The sequence below is a fragment of the Marmota flaviventris genome, chromosome 1 (assembly GCF_047511675.1).
Source record: "Marmota flaviventris isolate mMarFla1 chromosome 1, mMarFla1.hap1, whole genome shotgun sequence".
Lineage (NCBI taxonomy): Eukaryota > Metazoa > Chordata > Mammalia > Rodentia > Sciuridae > Marmota > Marmota flaviventris.
The window spans coordinates 123,982,158-124,002,434 of record NC_092498.1 but is presented as its reverse complement, the minus strand read 5'-3'; the positions used below and the strand labels follow the sequence as shown (position 1 = coordinate 124,002,434).

General features: G+C 62.0%; 1 protein-coding gene across 12 annotated transcripts in view; it reads left to right on the top strand.

The window, feature by feature from the left end:
* Fbrsl1 (fibrosin like 1) overlaps positions 1-20,277 on the top strand; it is a 60,373-nt gene that overhangs the window by 18,851 nt on the left and 21,245 nt on the right. For all 12 annotated transcript variants that reach the window (XM_071615851.1, XM_027952034.2, XM_027952035.2 and 9 more), the window contains exons 3-5: positions 9,914-10,018; positions 11,249-11,284; positions 19,618-19,647. In XM_071615851.1, coding sequence (XP_071471952.1) covers positions 9,914-10,018; positions 11,249-11,284; positions 19,618-19,647 — 171 coding nt within the window. The remainder of the gene's footprint in view (positions 1-9,913; positions 10,019-11,248; positions 11,285-19,617; positions 19,648-20,277) is intronic.

The window sequence follows — 20,277 nt, the reverse complement described above, 5'->3', positions numbered from 1 at the left end:
GCTGCCACCACTGTCCTTGAGCACACAGGTTCCACGCCACTGGGTCTGGCATTTCTGGGCAGCTGGAGACCCAAGTTTTCTGTAGATTTGGCAATTTCAAAGTGTTGGTGGCAGATTCTAGTTTCCAGGACCCATCTTGCTGACTGAGGGAGGACACAGCTATGCAGGGCTGCTTGTCCTGCAGCTGGGTGTGGCCTTAGGTGAGTGGAGCTGGTTCTGTGGCTTTGGGGGTCTTGGTGCTGTGGGCTGCAAAGGCAGTGGGCATGGCCCACCCTGAAGGTTGTGGATGGTGTGAGTCTGGGGCATCAGTGGGCATCTGAACTAACTGAAAGCCCTCCAGAGAGGGGAGACTGGGCACAGGGCCTGAATGGCCATCAGCATTAGTCACCCAGCATAGGGAAATGCGGTGTGGCCCTCCCTGCCCCAGGAGAGGTGCTGTGGGGAAGGGTGTGGGTTGGGGAGGCCAGTGGAGTCCTTGACAGGACAGCGAGCCTTGCAGTTTGTTGTGGGAGGTGTCTAGGATGGGTCCCCCTAAGAGGCAAGGCAGGCCCTGTGTAGGGGCCTCAGACTGGTCCACATGGCCACATCAGTACACAAGTGGCAGGGCAGCCAGGGAGGGACAGCCAATTGTGTAGGTGGCAGAGCCCCTTCCTGCCCTGAAGAAGTGTTGTGCCCACGTGGGCCCGTGCTGCTCCTGAGCGCAGAGACATCCTGGCTGGCCCCAACTCCAGGCGACGCTCAGGAGCCTCAGGGAGTCTTCCAGGCAGAGTCGGCCCCACACATCCTCCTCCAGCTGCACGTCACCTCCCTGATTCCATTCTACAGTGCGCCAGGGAAGTGCTTTGGTGTGGGGGGTGGCTGGTGAGGGGAGAGAGTGGAGGAGACAGCAGGTGGCAGGACCAGCCTGGGTGCCTGAGGAAGCATGAGGGCCAGAGGCCTGGGCCTGGAGCACAGGGCCTTCTGAGTGAGGCGAGAGCCTGGGGATCTGAGCAGGCATCAGGGCCTGGCCTGAGACCCAAGGTGGCCAGAACCCCAGGCCACAGTGGCAGAGCTTAGCCCCCAGACCATTGGGGCTGGGCTGAAACTGGCCAGGCAGAAACACTACTGGCCTTCCGCCCCTAGCCAGGTGCTATAGTGACAGGGAACCACTTTCCGTGTCCAACCACACTGTCCTGAGCCAGGGTCTGGCAAGGAGCCGCTCCCGGGATGGTATGTGGACAGGAGCAGGCACACGGGCTGTGGCCAGGGCCACCAGCCTGGGAAGGCCTGAGATTGCTCAGCAGGGCTGTCCATGGGTTTTAAATGTTCTGGAAGCCACATTGAAAGGGGACGCTGTCAGGCGGCTTTTATAATGTCTTCAACTGTGTACTTGGAACAGTACATTTTAACACATTATCAGCATGAAAATTAGCAGTGAGATGTTTTACATTCTTTCGTTTTTCTTTTGTCTTGAGTCCTGGGAAACTGGCATAGGTATGACCTTGGCTCCACTCCATGTGGCTCAGAGCCGCAGCTATCAGAAGGGCATGAGGCCCCAAGTGGTTCTTCATGCCTGCTGCTTCCTGGCCAGTGGGGAGGTCCGCTGTGCTCAGAGCCCAGTGTGGCCTTGCCTAGCCAGGCCCCAGGCCCCAGCAGTAACAAACCAGAGCACACCTGTTTCTAAATCTCCCTCCCCGTCTCAGTGGACAAAACTCGGACCTGCCCAGGCAATTCGGCCAGCAGCTGGACATCACTTCCACTTTTCGTGCCCACACAATGAGCAGAGCTCTGCTTTCTCTTTATAAGTCTCCATAACTGGACTTTTGGAGTGTAATGAACAGGACACAAAAGTGTGAAGGACACAGCAGGGTGGTGCTCAGAGGGAAACATTTTAAGTGCCATAGATGTCAGGAGAGGTGTGAAGTCAGAGCCTGAGGTTCCACTTCCAGAGTCCAGCAAAATCTCAGATGCAGTGGCACACACCTCTGATCCCAGGAACTCAGGAGGCCAAGACAGGAGCATGCCAAAGTCCAGACCAGCCTGGGCAGCTTCAAGAGATCCTGCCTCAGAAAATAAGGGCTGGCAGTGCAGCTCAGTGGTGGAGTGTGTGCCAAGCATGTGGGAGGCCTTGGGTTCAGTCCCCAGTACCAAAGAAAAAGAATAAAGCCAGAGTGGCATCTTTGAAAATGCCAGCAAACTTGAGAAATCCCTATAGGTTACCCAAGAAAAAGGAACACAGATGGGCAGTCGATATGATGTCAGAGACATTGACCAGACAAGCTCCTCCACAAACGGGTGACCTGAACAGGGCCTCCCGTGGTGTTCTTGGCCCGTTTGTGCTGGACATTAACGAGTTATCACCAACTCTAACGAGTTATCACCAACTTGTTAAGCCCCACCACAACCCAAGCCACCTGGGGACTTTCCCAGGGTTAACTCTGAGCTCTCGGCTTCTCCAAGATCCAAGCCCAGACAACCTGTGTGGTTTCGAGCCCTCGGACCCACAGACTGCTTCCACTGCCAGCCTGTCTGCAGGCCCTGGGGTCCTCCCAGCAGCCCACCTGAGCAGGCGCTGCCCTGTGAAAGGCTTTCTGGAAGGCTCCCACTACTCTCAGGTGAAGTCCAGCCTCCTGGATATGCCAGGTCCCCCTGTGGACTCTGCGCCTTTCTGGTTTCCCTTCCAGGATCCCCCCCACCCGGGCCTGGCCATGCAACTCCTGCTCAGCTGTCCCTCTGCTGCATGGCCGCCTGTGCTGGGGTTCTGCTTGCTGAAGGCCCTTGGTTGGGGCAGCTGAAGCCTGGCCTCAAGTGCCTGCTGCTGCTCCTGGACAATGTGCCTCCAGGGAGCTGGTTCTGTGGCCCTGGGCTGGTCCTCGGTTTCCCCAACTGTGATGTTGGGTCACAAGGGCCCTCCCTCTGGTGTCAAGAGGATTGTGACCAGGCCCATGTGGCCCTTAGCTGGCCCCAGGCAGTGCCCATCACCAGGATGGGGTGCCTACCTTCTGGGAAGCCAGCCTGCAGCACCTTCCTGCCCTGCCTGCCTGCGGCTTCATGTGCCTCAGGTGCTGAGAAGAGGGTGGGCCCTCAGCCTTGTGCTGCCCCCTGCCTGGCAAACACTGTTTAAGTCCTGCTGCCCCCAGCCCGCCTTGAGCATGCAGCCTAGGCTCTGCACTTGACGGGGACCTGGGCCTCAGTCCCCTCACCTGTGAAGTGGCATGTTCATAGCAGCATGTTTGTCTTCAGGTTGTTGAGATGACAGGTGGAAGATGCTGTGTGTGTGGCCACTGTCACACGGACTCTGTAACTCCTTCCTCTGGCACCGCCTGGCTTTGAGGCCTGGACCCCAGGGGCTTGTCTCTGTCCTTGTTGGCCGACACAGGTGCCTCATACTGCACAGCTGAGGCCAGGCTGTGGGCAGCACCCCAGTCAGTCAGAGGTTCTGATGCTGAGGCCTAGGCTGGCCATTGTGGTGAGCAGCAGGCTGGCTCGATGGTGCTGGAGCTCCCCCCTCCCCCAACAGCCCCACAGGACCTGAGTCAGTCCAGGGACAGATGGCCCTGAGGGTGGGGCAGCACCTGGGCCTGTAGGCGCCAGGCCTCCCCTGTTCCCTGCAGCCTCTGGAGAGCGAGGCTGCGTGGGCATGGTGCCCTCCTCACCACAGCCGGGCCAACCTGGACAGTATTCCCTTAGCTCGCCACTTGAAGCTTCTTTGTCAGTCCGTTCTAGGTTCTGGGTGCCAAATTCTAACTGGGAAGACAGACAGCAGGACAGAGGATACCCTGCACGTGATGGCTGCTGGGCAGGGCACTCTGAGCAAGCAAGTGTGGGGCCGGCAGGGCTGAGTGGCCTCGCAGAGGGTAGCCCATGAGCCTTAGCAAGGCAGTAGTGCCTACTGACTGGCACCTGCAGGGAACGCCAGGACAGCCCAAGAGGCTGCTTTGCGTTTGGGAGCTGTTGTGGCCATTCAGGAGGGAGGTGGTGGTGGCTTGGACAGATCATCAGTCCATCAGGTGGAGGGGAACACCACCCAAGCAAGACACAGCCCAGTAGACCCAGGACATGATGGGCCAGACAGGGCCCAGAGACCCTGCTCCAGGCTGGTGGCATGTACCAGCCTGAGTCCAAATGTTGCTCTGTGGGTGAGACATGGCAGCTGCCCCCCATCCTCCCCAGCAACAGCTGCACAGACAGCATTGCAGACACATTCTCATGCTCACACACGGCTGTGCCACCAGAGTTTGCCAGGGATGTGCCCCCATGATAGAATTCCTCGTGTCATGTACTGTCCATCTCCGTCCACCTGTCCACTCATCTGCTCATCCACCCCTCCACCCATTCACATATGCATGCATCCACTCATCTGCCCATCCCTGTTTCTATGCATCTGTCCATTCATTCACCCACCTGTCCACGTACCACCCATCCACCTACCAATCACCCACCTGTCCACTCATCCATCCATCCCCCTATCTACCCACTCACCTGTCCACACATATACCCGTCCACTCATCCACCCATCCACTCACCTGCCTGTCCACATATCCACTGACCACTCATCACCTGTCCACACACTCACCTGTCTACTCATCCACCTATCCACATGTCCAGACATCTACCTGTCCACTCATCTTTCCACTCACCTGCCTGTCCATCCATCTGTCTACTTATCCGCCTGTCCACTCACCCACTCATCTGTACCCCCACCTGTCCACACACTGCCCATCTGCACTGCCGTCTGCCCCCATCTCCCTACCCGTCGGAATCCCAGCAGAGGTGGGGAAGCTGCAGGGGGTGCTTCTCAGGAACAGCAGCTCACATCCTGGCACTCTCTGAGGACCCCTGGCTGTCTCCAGACACCATCAAGACCCTCTTCTCTGTGCCAGGCTGGCGGCTTGGCCTGCTGGGCTCTGGCAGGCTGCTATTGAGAGGGAGGCCGTTAAGCAGTCTGTGAGCTCCATGCAGCCGTGGCAAAGTCCCTGAGATGGTCAGCTCCTAAGGGGGACAGGTTTCAGTCCGTGTCCCTTGACTCTGTGGCTTTGGCCTGTGGCAGCACAGTACATCCCAGCAGAGGAAGACTGCTCACTTTGTGGTGGCAGGAAGTGAGGACAGACAGGAAGGGTCCCATGGTTCCTGCAGGGCATGCCCCCATGACCAGACCTTGGCCTACTAGGCCACCCCCGCCCCCGGGCTCCCACACCTCCCTCAGTACCACAGGCTGGCCACTGCACCACAGGCTGGCCACTGTGCTGCCAGCGCCTGCCTGAGGATGCAGGGTCAGATTGGCCCAGTCCCACTTCCCTCCAGAAGGACCTGGGAATGCGTGCAGTCCAGGAGGGCTTCTGGAACTGGTACCCTGTGCTGACCTGAGAAGCTATGGGCCAATGGGAGGTACCTTTGCTAGCACCAGGGCCAGGAGGCGCTGCCTCCCCTCAGCAGGGTGTGCTAGGCCCGGGATGTGGCCTGATGCAGTGGGCCTTCAGGGTGGGCCTCGTTGCCAGGGTGATACCACACCCCTCATCCCAACCCCAGCCGACTGGGCCATATGCAGGAGCACCCCAAGGCTGCAAGGCAGCCTGTGGGGTGGTGGGGTGGTTGGGTCCCCTGGGCAGCCCCAGAGGTGCCCAGTCCCTTCTGGGGCTGGGCTTGCCTCCTCTGGCCCTCCCCAGGGAACATGTGCTGCCCCATCCCTGCAGAGACAGTCCCCTGCACCTCAGCACTGTGCGCAGTGTGTGGGCACTGTGGGTGTCAGGTGGGTGCCAGCAGGCCCCTTCCTGGCTGGGCACACTGAGGCTGGCCCCACACAGGGCAGGCTTGAGCAGAGTGAGCACTGCACTCTCCAGGCCGGAGGGACTGTGGGCATGTGTGGAGAGGACCATGGACAGGGCCCAGCACAGCGGGGCTTGCAGCCACGCCTGGGGCCTTCCACAGCTGGGCAGCAGCCCTGGGAGGACACAGGTGGGGGTCCTCAGAGGACCTGTGACCAGATGGGGGCAAGGGCCACCTGGGCCAGCATCACCTGCACTGAGTGTGCCCTCTCCAGGGACTCGGTACCCTGCGTGGGCACACTGACCTCGGGGTCACTGGGAGCTTGGGCAGATCCCCAGGCTGCGACTCCAGGGGTCAGATCCCTGGAGGGCCCTGGAGCAGGCTGCCTGCAGCAGGGCTGAGAGCCAGTGCCCCAGCATGTGGGGGCAGGGCTGTGTCCCCAGGAGCAGCTGTGGAGGGGTGCAGCTTGCAACCAGTGCCCGCAGGAGAGCAGCTGCTGAGGTCTTCTCTGCCTTGGCTCAACAGGTTCCTGTTTCCTGCTTGGACAGAGGCCCAGCCCAGCAGCCAGGCAGCCCCACCCTCACCCTCAACACTAGGGGCAGGCTGCCCCGCCCCTGCTCCCAGGCCTGCAAGTGCAGACTGGGTGGGCCACTTGCCCGCTCCTTCTACTGGAGCCTGAGTGTCTTCTGGGTGATCTCACCAGGGCCGTCAGGCGCAGCTGTGCAGGTGGCACACTGCACTGTAGTATGTTTCTGCTTCATCTGCACAAGGGGCTCTGGGGGCTGGTGGGACGTGTTCCCACTGCAGGGCACACCAGAGCGTGAAGGCTGAGTCGGTGACGTTCACAATCTTTGTGGGCTCCCTGGGCACACACATAGCAGGACATGTCCCTGTGTGTGCTCATCTGTGGACTGGGATGGTGTGTGTTGGGGGGCTTGTGACTTCTGCCTGAGCTAGGGTCGCTGCTGAGCCCTCCCTCCTGTGCCCTTCTGAGCAGCAGGGTTTCTCGAGGCCCCAGTCCTGGGCAGCCCAGCTGCATGGGGCCCCAGCCACCTGAGTGGAACCCTCTTTCCTGCCTGGGGAAGGAGAACCCAGGCCAATGGGCAGATGCTTCCTCAAGAGCAGCCTGAGCTGGGGGCCGGGAAGGGGCAGGAAGGGCCTCTGCTGCAGAAGCCTCCACTCTGCTCTTGAAGAGGGATGTCTCCCAGCCTGCCTGGAGTGTTCAGGAAGTCTGCGTGTGCTGAACTGCCTGGCTGGGCTCACATAGCAAAGGCAGGTGCCCCTGCAGCCCCTCCCGCCAGGCTGGCTCATATCACACAGCGTGGGCCTGGCCCTGGGCCTGCCAGGGGGGAGTCAGCGCCCTTCCCATCCCAGGAGCTGGTGGGGTCTGGCACGGCCTCCTCCCCAAGCCCAAAGGTGTCCACTGAGGCCCTGGCTGGGTCTGGGGGCCATGTATGTGGGTTGCCCTGAGGCACACCCTGTTGCCCTGGCTGGCAGCGAGCTCAGATGAATGACACCAGCAGGTTTGGTGCAGGTCCCCACTGGCCTGCTGGGTTTCCTGTGCCTCCACGTGCTGCACTGCCTGCGGCCACAGGGGCAGTAGAACACAGCCTGGACCTCCACTGCCCCGTGAGCTCTGGGCTGGGATGTGGCTGGGGGCTAGGGCATGTTGGTGTCACTGGGCAGGAGTGGAGGCCAAGGAGCAGTGCTGGCCAGTCTGTCTAGAGTCCCTGGTGTGCCCCTCACTCCCTCCATGCTCCCCCAGGACCCTTCCACGCCTCCCCAACTTCCCACACACCTGCACACCCAAGCCAGGGGCTGCTCCTATGGGCCCTGCCAGGCCGGGCACCCTAGACCTCATGAAGGCTCAGGGCTGGGCTCCTGGAGCCCCAGTGCTGGCCAGCAGGGACCCAGGGTGCATGCTGCCAGCCTGGGAGCAGCCTGAGCACAGCTGAGGTGGACAGAGTAACGCAGACCAGGTTCCCAGGCTCGTGGGCGCTGCGCCTGGCCGCTCCCACCCCTCTGCCCTCGCTGCCCACTCATCCCCTCTGAACCTCTAGAGAAGCTGCAGACATTGCGGCCCTTCACACACAGAGGTTCCCAGGTCCAGGGCCCTCTGACCCCTGCGGAGGGCTGGGAGGCCCCGTCGAGGGCCCCACCTGGTCGCCGCCCCAGGGTGGGGAGCAGGGCTGAGTCAGAGCTTGCGGTGCCAGAGCCAGGGCCCACCACCCCTGCCCAGGGTGGGCACAAGGCTGAGGTCAGGCTCCCTGCAGGTCCCTCCTTCCCTGTGTGGGGCTGGATGAGGCCAAGCTTGAGGCCCCACCTGGCCAGAGCCACAGAACTGGCAGGGATCTGAGGCCTGGGAAGGGGCCTCAGAAACCCCAGAGGAATGGCAGAGGCCGGGGCTCCCCCATGTGCAGAGCAGCAGGAGTTTAGTGCCCCACCTGGTAGGGAAGGCCTCCCTTGCCTGATTGAGGGTGGGTCCTGAGGGAGAGCCCCTCTGCTGGGCGGAAGGGGCCAGCTGTCCAGTGCTGAGGCTGTGCATGGGGCCATGTCCTGTCCATGCCCAGACCTCCTGGGTTGCTGAGGTCTCTGCCCAGTGGCCAGCAGACCTGGCCAGCTTTGTCCTCAAGTGTGTGGACCCAGCCGCTGCCCTGGAACCTCTCTCCTGGACCAGCAATGGTCTGTCATGATGACTGTGTGTCAGAAGAATGTGGTGAGCAGAGCCCAGCCTGGCCAGCCGCAGGCCTTGGGGAACAGCCCTTCTGGACCCTCCCTCTGCTGTTCTTGACCCTCAGCACTGTGTGCTCAGCCCCTGCCACTGGGGATTGAGCCCTCTGACAGCCCTTTTCATAGTTTTCATTTTGGAACAGCATCTCATTAATTGCCCAGGCTGGCCTTGAACTCAGGTCCTCCTGCCTCAGCCTCCTGAGCCACTGTTCCTAGCCACGCTGTCCTTTATAGTTACTGGAGGTGTTCCTTCGTAGGCTTAGGAGGGTGGGGACACATCTGTCTTAGTTTCTGCCCAGAACATAGAAACTCTGAAGGCTGGCTGGGTGGGCGGATAGAGGGACAAACAGACTGCTGGTCAGGTGGTTGGCTGGTTGGGTTTTGGTCAGCTGGATAAGTGGATGGGTGGGTGGATGGCTGGTTGGACGATTTGTTGGTTGGTTGGCTGGCCCGCTGGTTGGTTGGCTGGCTGGCTGGTTGGTTGGCTGGCTGTGAACCAGGACTGGCTCCGCCTCTTGGCATTGGCACCATCAGGCACACTGGCAGGGCCCTGGGGTAGGTCTCGGGCCAACATGTGTGCGTGACTTGGCCAAGTCTGCCCCAGCGGCCAGGGGCAGTGGGGGCCAGGCGGGCAGGCAGGCAAGCCAGCACAGTGTCTTGAAGGGCGCGCACACAGCTGGGGACGTGCCAGAGACTGTGAGCAGGCCTGGAGGCTGAGCCCTGGTGTGAGCAGGCATCCTGCCGTGGCCCTCGCCTATGTGCCCTGTGGCGTTGCCTCCAGAGATAGAGTGCCTAGCGCTGGCTGTGGCTCTATCCCCTGTGGACTTGCCCCTTAGGGCCGTGGTGGTCATCTGTGGAAAGGGGATGAACGTTCTTTCCCCTCAGGGAAGCCAGGGCAAGCAGGGCAGGGCCACAGGGCCCAGCACAGGCCTTCGCCCGACCTGGGCCTCGTGTGCTGGTGTGGTGGCGAGGCCAGTCAGTGGGTCTTGCAGATGGCACACTAAGGCACAGAGTGGCCCAAAGGCACATGGCCAGGGAGGCACTGTGCTGACTGTGGGCACTGGGTGTGGGAGTCCTGGGGCCTCCTGACCATCTTCCTGCTTGGCCAAGGACAGGATGTGGGCAGGGACCCCAAGGATGCCCTGAGTCAGCAGCTCAAGAAGTAGGATGGAGCCGATGGGGGTTTAGGTGTGCTCTGTCCCATCTCCTCCTGGCGCAGGTCGCCACGGGCTTCAGGGTCTGCAGGCTCTGCCCTCTGCTGTACTCTACAGACCCCAGACCCTCAGCTCAGGAGGAAGTGTCTCCCCTGACCAGCCCCAGCAACCAGGGAGGTCTCTGGGCTGCAGCGTGGGTCCCAAGTCAGATGCAGAAGCAGGAGGGCCTGGGACAAATGGGCTCAGGTGTGTGTTTGCCTGAGACTGTCTCTCCCTGTCCCCAGATGAAGGTTGCTGTGTCCAGAGGGGGTGACCACAACAGTGACGACGACAATGTTCTTGAAGCCAGCAGCTCCCGGCAGAGCAGTCCCCAGGACCAGCTCAGCGACGTGAGTGCCCTGGCACCACCCGGTTCCCAGTTCCTGGGGCTCTTGTCTGGCTGCAGGCAGTTGGGGGTTTGCTCTAGAAGCATGACTTACTCCGTAGGATGTCCCCACGGGAGGGACTGTGGGTGGGACAATTAGGAATACCAAACTCACCACCCTAGTACCCACATGGCCACCAGCATGATCCCAAGGTTCCAGAGTGTGCTCTAGGGATGAACTGGAGGCCAGGTGCCCCACGCTGAGTGGTTGGTGGGGCTGAGCCTCCGACAGATCCCGACAAGAGTCCTGAGGTGTGCCATAGGCACTGCAAGGCTGGCCCGACTAGGAATGACCCTCCAGCATCCTAGAGGGATGGACCCGGGGCTGCAGGTCCCTGGGGGTGGCCAGCTGCAGTTCAGGGGGAAGGGACCCGGTGCTGGCTCAGGGATGGCACAGCCCTGGTGGCTCAGGTCCTTAGGCTTGGGGCTCAGGCTGGGATTCCACTAGTGGTGGGGCTTAAACCCCAGCCAGGGCCTGGGGAGGGGGCGGGCACCCCTCCCCTAGCTCTAAAGTGGCCCCAGGTGGCAGGCCCCCATCCCCCAGGAGTGAATGAAGTGGGGCCTGGGTGCCTGCAGGCACCGGGGGGAGGCACAATGGCCAGGCTCCCTGTCTTGCTGCCTGGAGATGTGGAAATAGGCTGGCAATTGTCTGAGGCCCAGGGCTGCCCCAGTTAGCCTTCCTCTAGCTGCCTGCCCAGCCAGAGTAGAGACGGTTCTGCCTGCGCCTAAGAGCCCAGGAGCCACGTAGGCCCCCACCCCTCAGCTGCCGGTCAGGGCTGTTGGGAAGAGGAGGACACCTCCTCCCCACTCTGCAGGGGGGCCAGATGGGTCTGAGGGAAGAGGGAGGGGTTGCAATTAAGCGGGCTGCCCTCTCCCTCTGGTCCTCCTCCACACCCACCCCAGCCCTTTAGCCTTCCTGCCATGACCTCTACCGTGCCCCGGGTCAGCAAGGACACCCACTGCTCAGTCCTGGTGGGTGCAGTACCCACCCATCCAGCAGAGTGTGCTGCTCCTAGAACCGCCCCTGCAGTGTCTCTTGCCCAGAACTGGCCAGCACTCAGCTCCGTCCTGCCTTCTGTAGCCAAGTCCTCGAGGCCCTGTCCGGGAGGGTCTGTGGGCCTGTCTCCAGCTGGGGTGGTGGGCACTGGGAGGAGGTGCTGTGGCCCACTACTGATCATCCTTTCTTCCTCTGCAGAGCTCAGCGCAGGCCGCGTCTGGGAGAGGCTACTCCGTAAGTCTCCCCACCCCTCCACCCTGCTGAGTGGCCCCTGCCACAGAGCCCGCCCCCAGCACACCTGCCCAGCAGCTCCCACACCCAGGCCCCACCATCCTGGGATCTGCTTCTGGCTGTGACCTTGTGGGGGTGGAGGGTGCACATGCCCTGGGGCCATGATTCACAGGGATGTGCCACTTGGGGACACCCACGAGGCGCTGCATGCAGGGCCTCTGCCAGGAGCCATAGGGTGCTCAGCCCACATGGGCACAGCAGGCATAGCCTCAGGCGCCTGAGCACAGATGGGCACAGGAACTCGTCCTGGAGCTGGTGCCACCTGTGGCCAGTACAGGGGAGGGGGTCTGGGGCCCTGGGAAAGTGCACCGTGCATTTGCGAGCGCTGTCCAGTGACATGCTGTGCCAATGGGATGGGCCAACACCTGGCCCCGCCAGATCCGCTGCTCCAGGCTCCCTCAGAGCAGCCCCTGCGCCCTCCTGGCAACCCTTCCTTTTCCCTCAATGTCAGGAGGAAGGTAGATAGTGTGAAGCCCAGATCTCCATAAAAGCCATCTCTGCAATCCACAACCCCATCCCTGTGGCCACAGCGACTCCCGGGTATGTGCTTCACCTAGTAATTACTCAGTGGGGCCAAGCACAGAGAGCGCCACAGCTCCCTGCTGGGCTTCCGCGGGACCTGGAAAGGACAGGAGTGAGCAGGCCGTGGCCATTGCGTCCACACCACAGCTCCAGTGAGCAGGCCATGGCCAGTGTATTCCCACATGCCACAGCTCCAGCAGGCTGTAGCCAGGGTGACCCCAGGTGCCACAGCTCCAGTGAGCAGGGCATGGCCAGCAGTGGTCAGGGCTATGCCAGACACACCAAGCCTGCTGTTGTGGTGGCAGGTCCCATAGTTGCTGCAGGCTGTTGTGTAGGTTGGAGAAGCTGAGAACTGGGCTTCTCCAGGATAGGCAAGGTGGCTGGATGTGGAGTCGGCCATCTCATGTCTGGGGCACTTGGCAGAGGGAGTGTGGATCTGAGTCCCACTGCCACACCCCAGCTTTCCAGGGAGTTGGGGTTCTCGTGGGCAGGAAGAGTGCTGGGTGCCTGGGCCAAGCCCCCGAGGTGGAGGCGCCGTGTCCCTGTGAGCACCACAGAGGTCCTGCCAGTGGCCACAGCTGGGGCGAGGGCAGGTCCTGTGCTCAGGGAGGTGCCCTGCCTGGAGGCCAAGGCTTCCAGGCCAGCTGTGGCCCTGGGGTGGCCGGGCTCTTTCTGCCCCAGCCACCAGCTGCTCCTCTGCTTCCAGATCCCTGCTTGTCTCCCAGGCTCCTCCCCAGACGCTGCCTGGTTGGCGGTTCTGGAGAGCCTGTGACTGACTTGCCAGCTGTCCCAGCACAGCCCCCACAGCTGCTGTAGGAGTGGCAGATGGTGGCAGGGCGGGCATCGCTCCCCTCCGAGCAGCAGCCCAGGCGGCCCTAGGTCTGCAGATGGTCCTCTGGGTGATGGAAGCCCTGGTGCATGCAGACGGGCCCTGGGTGTGCAGGCATGTGTGTTTGACCCCGACAGGGCCCTGCTGTTTGTAGGTGGCCTGGTGCAGAGCACAGGTGGTCAGCCCTGGCCCTGCAGGCTTTCGTCACACCAGTGAGCCTCTCGTCTAGTCAGCATGGAGGTCAGACCCCAGGCAGACAGTGGGACCAGGCCCGTCTTCAGAGGCTGAGGAGCTGCAGCCACCTGGGTGGCCTGTATGCAGCAGGGGGGCTCAAGCGCCAGGGGCTGGGTGGGAGCTACAAAATGCCATGAGACCAGGGTGGGCCCCAGGGGCCTCAGACCTGTGCCCTCAGGTTGGCTGGCTCATGTCTGTATGCAGCTCACCTGGGGCCCTTGGTATACCTGTGTGTTGGCGCATGTCTATCATGTGCCTGCGGGCGTGGCCTGCCTCACCTGCAGGTGTCAGGAGAGCCCCCAGGGCAACTGTGGACACGTATCGGGCCTGTGTCTGCATGTGGGTGTACAGGCGAGCTCCGGGGCTCTCTAAGAGCTTGGAGCCCACTAACGAGGAGCACACACATGGCCTGTCCCTCCCCAGGGCATCCCTATCCCAGGTGGCAGGGACGTTTGTCAGCTGACCTGATTTCCTAGACCCTATTCTAAGTGGGCTAATTCTGCAAAGACCTTGTCCCCAGCAAGTCCCCTGTCACTGCTCACCCTCAATGGCTTGTGTTCCAGAAGTGGTCCCCACCTCCTACATAAACCATCAGATCTTTGTTAACGCCATGAAATTAGTTAGAAAGCAATCTTCCTAATTTGGCTGCTTGCATCCAAAGCTGAGGGGGTCTGCTTCCTACAGAGCAGGGTTGGGCTCCCTTCGTAAAGGGGAAAGGCCCTGTGGACACCTGCAGCTGCTCCTGAGAGGCCCCTGGGTGGAGGTGACCAGGACAGAGAGGAGGAGGCAGAACAGCTGCAGGTGGTCCTTGCTGTGACTGCCAACCTGTGAGGTGGGCACTTGGTTCTAGCCCACTCTTTTCCTCCAGAGAGGCTCATGGGACTGGAGCCAAGATCTCCACCGCCCTCCAGCCGGAGCCCTCCACCCAGAAGCTCTGCCCAAAGCCACCCAGGGCCCTCATCATGGTCAGGAAGGAGCTGACACCTTGTGCCCTCCCCTCCTCTGTCCCTAAGAGTGCCACTAAGACCTCTATGGTCCCCACCACCTGCCCTCCTCGTGGCTAGAGCATGACTTGTGGCCCCCAGACAGAAGAAAACCAGCCAGTGTTTGTCCAGTGTCTCCTGTGGCCAGTCTCTGTGACTGGAAGTGTGCACAGAGATGGTCGCCAAGCTCAGGAGAAGCTGCCCTGGTGGAGGTGGTGAACAGGGTGGCCGGCAGGTCCAGGCCTCGCTTAGACAGTACCAGAGGGCTGGAACTCCAGCACAGCGTGCAGAGTGGGGCCCAGGCATGCTAAGGGGCACCACAAGGGGTGGTGCTAGCAGGGCCCAGGGGTGGAGAGGGGGCAGAGGCCAGGCCAGGTGGAGCTCTGACTGACACAGCATGGGGGAACCCATGCTGAAGGTGGGAAGAGGAAGCACCTCCGGCCTCATCTGGGGCTGGGCAGCCAGAAAGGAGGGCCAGCCCGAGGCTAGGGCAAAGTCTGACAGGCAGGTTCATGGTGTCATCACACAACCCCTGGGTCACTTCTGAGGCAGGTTATGACGTCACCACACGGCCCTGGGCCACCCCTGAGCAGCTATGACTGTACAAATGCAATAAAAGCACATCACGTCCCCAGGAGTCAGGAGAGCCCCTGCCCCTCCTCACTTCTGCGCACAGGGTCTTGAGGCCAGCTGTTGGAGAGGTGGCCAGTGCAGGAGCAGCAGCATCCACCTGTGCCTGTTCTGCCTCCTGTCGTCCACCCGTGTGCCCAGGGAGTGACCTAGGCTGTACATCAGGTGCCAGGGGCACTACAGACCAACCACGGAAGGCCCTGCCCTCTGGACCTGCTCTCCCCAGGGCAGAGGGCAAGAAAGCCGGCCTTTCAGGAGGAACCACCGGAGCCTGGGCGTGCCAAAGGAGACAGAGCAGGGTCCCTGCGGTAGCCACAGGTGAAACTGGCGAGGCCTCTGGACAAGGGCATCTCAGAGGTCAGGGAACCCCAAGGAAGTGGGTGCTGATGGTGAGGAACTGGGAGGGCGGGGAGCAGGGGCTCCTGCGGCCCTGTCCATGCCATGCACAGGGCTAGATGAGGGCGGGAGGACTGGCGGGCTCCCCTGGTGTAGCACCAGCACAGCGGCAGGAGGGGAGGCAGCCTGCAGAACCTGGGAAGGGTCTGTCCCCCTGAGCCGCAGGCTGTGGCGAGGACCTGGGGGCCGAGTGTGGTTTGGGAGAGCACTGGTTCTCGAGAACGCCCCAGCTCTCCATTGCCCTTTCCATCCCTTCCCTGTTTCTGTGGAAACAGAACAGAACTCAGTGTCATGCACTGTGCTGCCCCCGGAAGGCCAAGCCCTGCAAGCGAGGGTGTCCTCACTCTGCCCCCAGAAACAGGAAATGACCCTTCAGACTGCCTGGCAGCCCCCTCCACCCTGTATCCCATGCCAGAGGACTCCCTCCCCGCCCACAGTTTAGCCAGCAAGTCATTCTTCTGTGGCATAGAGTGAGGTGGCAGCCAGTGGGGGGTGGGGCCAGCAGTGCTGGGGTGGCCTGGGCATGCGCCTGGCCCCTGGATAGGCCCTCCATGGGCTGAGAGCCTCCCCTGGGTCTGCTGCAGGGTAGCCCACCTCTGAGAGTTAGAGAGACCAAGGCAGCTGCCTCTGCCCTCGGAGCCTAGACCCAGTGGCCTGGTGGCCCCAGAGTGCTCTCCTACGCCCTCCTCTTGCCCCTGCTGACTCGCAGGTGCCCACAGTTTCCTGTCTGCTGCTCTGGAGCAGGTGGCCTGAGTATACGCCTGCAGCCTGTGGCCTCCACACAGTCCAGAAGCAGGTCATGGCCAGAGGCCCCTTGCCCTGCTTCCCCAGCATGGGCAGCACACAGGGCAGAACAAGCCTGGCCTCAGAACCTAGCCGTGGCCCTTCACTCACGGAGTCCACTTGGGGGCCACCCCCTGCCCTTCCCCATTCTCCAGAAACCTCTCTGGCCCCACCAGCTCCAGGCTAATGAGAGTTGCTGCCCGAGCGTGAGGCGGGCCCTTGGGGCTGACCTCCCAAGCTGGGGGTCTGGTGTAGGCTCTTGGAGTCACCTATCCTGATCCTGCCACAGGAGCTGTGCCCACCCCGTGCCCTCTGATCTGGGATTGGGTAGTGGGTCACCAAGGAGATAGTCTGGCTTCCACGGCAGCTCTGACTGTTATGGGGCCTGGGCCAGGAACCCCCACCTTCCCCCCTTCCTTCCTGGGGTTCCAGTGGCTTCCTGTCCTCACCAGGTGGCCAGTCCTGCCCCTGACCACAAGCCCTGAACCATGATGAGCTGCAGGATCAGGTCCAGTCCAACCCAGCACTTGAGGCCCCCAGATTCCTTGGCCTGCTCCCTCCCCCCTGCACACCCCCAATGAGCCCTAGGACTTGTGCGGGGCCAGATGCAGGAGGGGTGTCGGAGGCCCGGCCAGTGGTTGTCCTTGGTGAGGGTGCCTGCGGGCAGGAAGCCCACTGGAGTTTGGGTGGTGCTGGAGGCCTGGCCGTGCTGCCCCACGCAGTGGGGATCAGTGTTGGGGGCTCCTCGTTGAGCCTGCGTGTGGATCAGTGACTCATAGGTAGTGGGCACTGGAGTCGGGCATGTGAGGTCTCCCTTTGGTGCACTCAGAAAGGTCAGCTCCCTGGGGCAGAGTATCCCTTATCATTCCAGCTCTGGCTCTCTGTCCCCTGGCCCAGCTGGGACAGGCAAAGGCTCTGAGGTGTGCAGGGCGGATGCCTGGCAGGCTGCAGCGGGCCCTGCGCTCCAGGCCGGGGCAGAGGTCTGCAACACCTGCCTTTCTGTCCACGGCATCCAAGGGAAGGGCAGGAGGGGGATGCTGGGGTCTGTCAGAGAGCAGAGGGGCAGGGGGTCACTAGGCTTGGTGGCACTGCAGAGGTGGATGGCAGGGCCTTCCCAAGAAAGCAGGCCAGGCCCAGTGGAGCTGTGGTCAGTGAGGCTACCAGGCTAGGGTCCAGAGGCAAGGTGGGTGATGCTGGGAGACCAGGGGGGTGCACAGGGGGCAGTGGATTGTGCCTGTGGCCGGGTCACCTTTGGCTGTGTGGTGGAGGCCCAGGGCCTATAGCCAGCAGCAGAAGGGAGGTGTGTGCCTGGTGGAAGGCCAGACAGGGACCAGGCCAGGTGCCCGCTTGCCCTCCCAGGGGCCTCTAGCGCTCACTGCCCAGAGCTCTCCTGGTCTCAGAACAGAGCTGGGTTTGAGGATCAGCTGACCCCACGCAGGCTGTTGGCCCAGTGGAGGCCACGGACACTCCAGAGTCGAGTGGTGCTGCCAGCTGCCCTTATAGGACTCCTTTGTCTCTCCTTCCCCTCAGCTTCTCCCTCCCCTCAGCTTCTCTCCTCTGTCTCCCTCCCCTCAGCTTCTCTCGTCTGTCTTTCCCACTTGTCAGCTTCTCCCTACCTGTATCGCTCTGCTTCATCCCGTAGGTGCTGCCCATTTTTACCCAAGCCTTCCTGGGGTCCATCTGCAGGTCCTTTGGTCACCCTCAGCGTACACCCACCCAGTTCCCACTGTCGGCTCTCATCCCCTCCTGGCCATCAGCTGGGCTCTCCTGGCAGCAGAGCCACCCTGCTAAGCCCACCTGGCCTGTCCCTCTGGTGGCTCTCAGTGGCTGCCTGACTTTCCCAGCTGCCCCCTGCTCCACCACAGGCCCCTCCCCCACCCTGCCAGGAGTCCTCCCCAACTTGTCACCTCCCTGCCCCTCCTGTAGCACTTCTGCCTCCTGCGTCCTGACTTTGCCCTCTGTAGCCAGGGTCTCTAGAGGACCCCTGTACCCAAGGGTCCACCAGCCCAGGGAGGTGGAGGACAGAGATGACCTCAGATGCTAAAGCTGTTGCACAGTCTGGGCAAGGGATCTGTCCAAGGCTGCACAGCAGAGGAAGCAGGATAGCATCAGAGCAGTCTTCTGCTTCAGGGCTCATATCTCCGCCTTTCCCCATGGGCCTGAGTCCTGCCAGGGCAGCCACACCCAGCTCCAGCTCCTTGAAGGTCTGCTTACTTGGGCAGCTCCCAAAGCAGATATGACTGTTCTCGCCCTGCCCTGACCAGTCACCTCACCGGACCTTGACTAGCACAGGTTCACTATGGTCCTGCCCAGGCTGGCCGGCAGCAGGTGCAGCTTGGTAACTCTAGGATCCTGGCTACTGTTCTCTCCTGCCTTCCAGAAGGCTCCCTCCATTATTGCTGGACAGTCTAACAGCCTTCCACAAGTCTCACTGCCTCCTGGCCCAGCCCAGCCTCAGGCCCAGAATCCATGAGGAAGCCTGTGGTGGCTAGGGTCTCTAGCAGGGCTCTGGGGGCTGGCAAAGGAACAGAGGACAGGCATGGCAAGTGGTCCTGGTGGATGCCGGTCCTGGCACATCCATGTGGCCCCGCGTAGCAGGCAGGGCAAGCAGGAGCTGATGCTCCTTGCACCCTGGAGGTTTGATGGGATTGCAGTTTGCAACTTCGGTCTCCATGTGGGAATCGAGCAAGTGAAGGTCCCACTGGACCCTCCCCCCCAGGCTGTAAGATCCATGGGGGCCACAGACAGGACTCTGGGGCCTCCTACAGCCACAGGCTCCCCTTCCCACATCACTAGTGTGGCCATGGCCAGCCAGGTTCTGCCCCTCCCCTCCCCACTTTCCTTCTGTTTCCCTGAGCCCTGGGGTCTGGGCAGTCCCATCCCCACCCACATCCTTGTCCTCTCTCCTGACAAGCTCTGGGCAGTGGTGAGTGGCAGAATCTCTTCCCTGACCAGGGGCCCTGGGCCTGCCTGCAGCCAGCCCACACCTGCCACCCAGGCCAGGGAGGGACCGCTGTGCACTCACAGGCTCTGTGCCTTTGTGGGGCATGTGGACGGCTCTTGGCACAAAGCCCCCAGCCAGGGCCCTGGGTGGGCCCAGCTCCATTATGCCTGGGGGCTCCACACAGCCCACTGGGCACACCAGCTCACAGCCTGCAGGTGTGAAGTCTGCCAGCCACAGAAGGCCCCTGAGCCTGTCCCTGCTGCCTGGGGTCCCACCCACCCTCAGAGATGGCCTTGGAGGTCTCTGGTCCCTAAGCAGAGAGTGGCTGGTGAATCCCAGCTTGCCGCGGCTGCAGTGTTGGGGCTGGAGAGGCTGCCCGGCGTAAGCACGTCATCCTGGAGGAGACTTTCCTTCCTATTCTTTTAGGGGAAACTGTATTGTTCTCTAGCTTCTCAGTTCTTCTTATTGAAAATGGAAAACAAAGATATGTTCTGTGAACTCCCACCTGGCCTGGGCCCCTTCTCAGCCACAGGTGGCCCTGGCCTGGCACTCACACCCCTGCAGGAGGAGCTGGGTGCTGGGGCCGCCTCAGAGTCCCAACTTCAGACCAGGACAGGGAGCGTGGGCCCCAGGCATACCTGGTTTACCTAGACAGCCATGCCCCGAGGGGCCACTGACACCAGGGCCTGTCCCTCCAGGGTGCAGGAGCCTGTGACCACAGCCAGGAATGAAAGCCCTCCTTTGGGATGGGACCCTGGTGTGCACCTCATGCGGTCCCTGTGTCTATGCAGAGGGGCGCTGGTCCCCAGAGCCTTCTCTGTGGGGCTGTGGAGCTGTGGGGCCCAGAGCCCTCAGCTGAGATGTGGCAGGGGACACCCACAGGTGCCTGCCACTTGTGCCCCAAGGGGCAAGAAGGTCCTGACCCACCTCTCTCTCTCTCTCTCTGTCCCTGCAGTGTGACAGCGAGAGTGGCATGGACGACAAGGTAAGCCTCCCCCCACCCCCTCCTGCCCACCCCTGCCCACCCCTACCCCCCCCCCCCCAGCCTGGGTGAGAGGCTCGGCACTCAGGGCTGTCCCTGCTGGAGGGTAGCACAGGGCAGTGTGACCTCCCTGGTGGGGCACCAGCCCCATCCAGCCAGATGGGAACTCTGCCCTGGGTGGCTGCCCAGGCTCCGCAGAGTGCAGGCCCCAGTGGATGGCCGCAGACCTGTCTGCACCAGGTGCCCTGTGGAGCTCACCGAGGGCAGCCTGGGCCAGGCGTGTTTGGACCAGTCCAGGTCGAGGCCACAGGCTGTCGTGGAAAGCCAGGGGCCAGGCAGTCCCCTGGGCAGTGGCTGTGTGCTGCACTGACAGGTTCCAGGTCTCTGTGCTGCCCACACTGCAGCACACCGCCCCCACAGGCCAGCCCTCCTCGCCATGCTGAGGTCCTGCTGTTGGGCACGTGGTCTGGGGTCAGCACCCAAGAGGAGCCCTGGAGCACTGGCCTCATGCATGGCTCCCTCCCGCCACCACAGCTCTTGGGCTCCGCCTCCCAATGTGGCCACTGTTCTGGTCCCACTGGTGACATCAGGTCGAGCGCAGAGCCAGAACATCTCTCAGCACCCATATTTAAA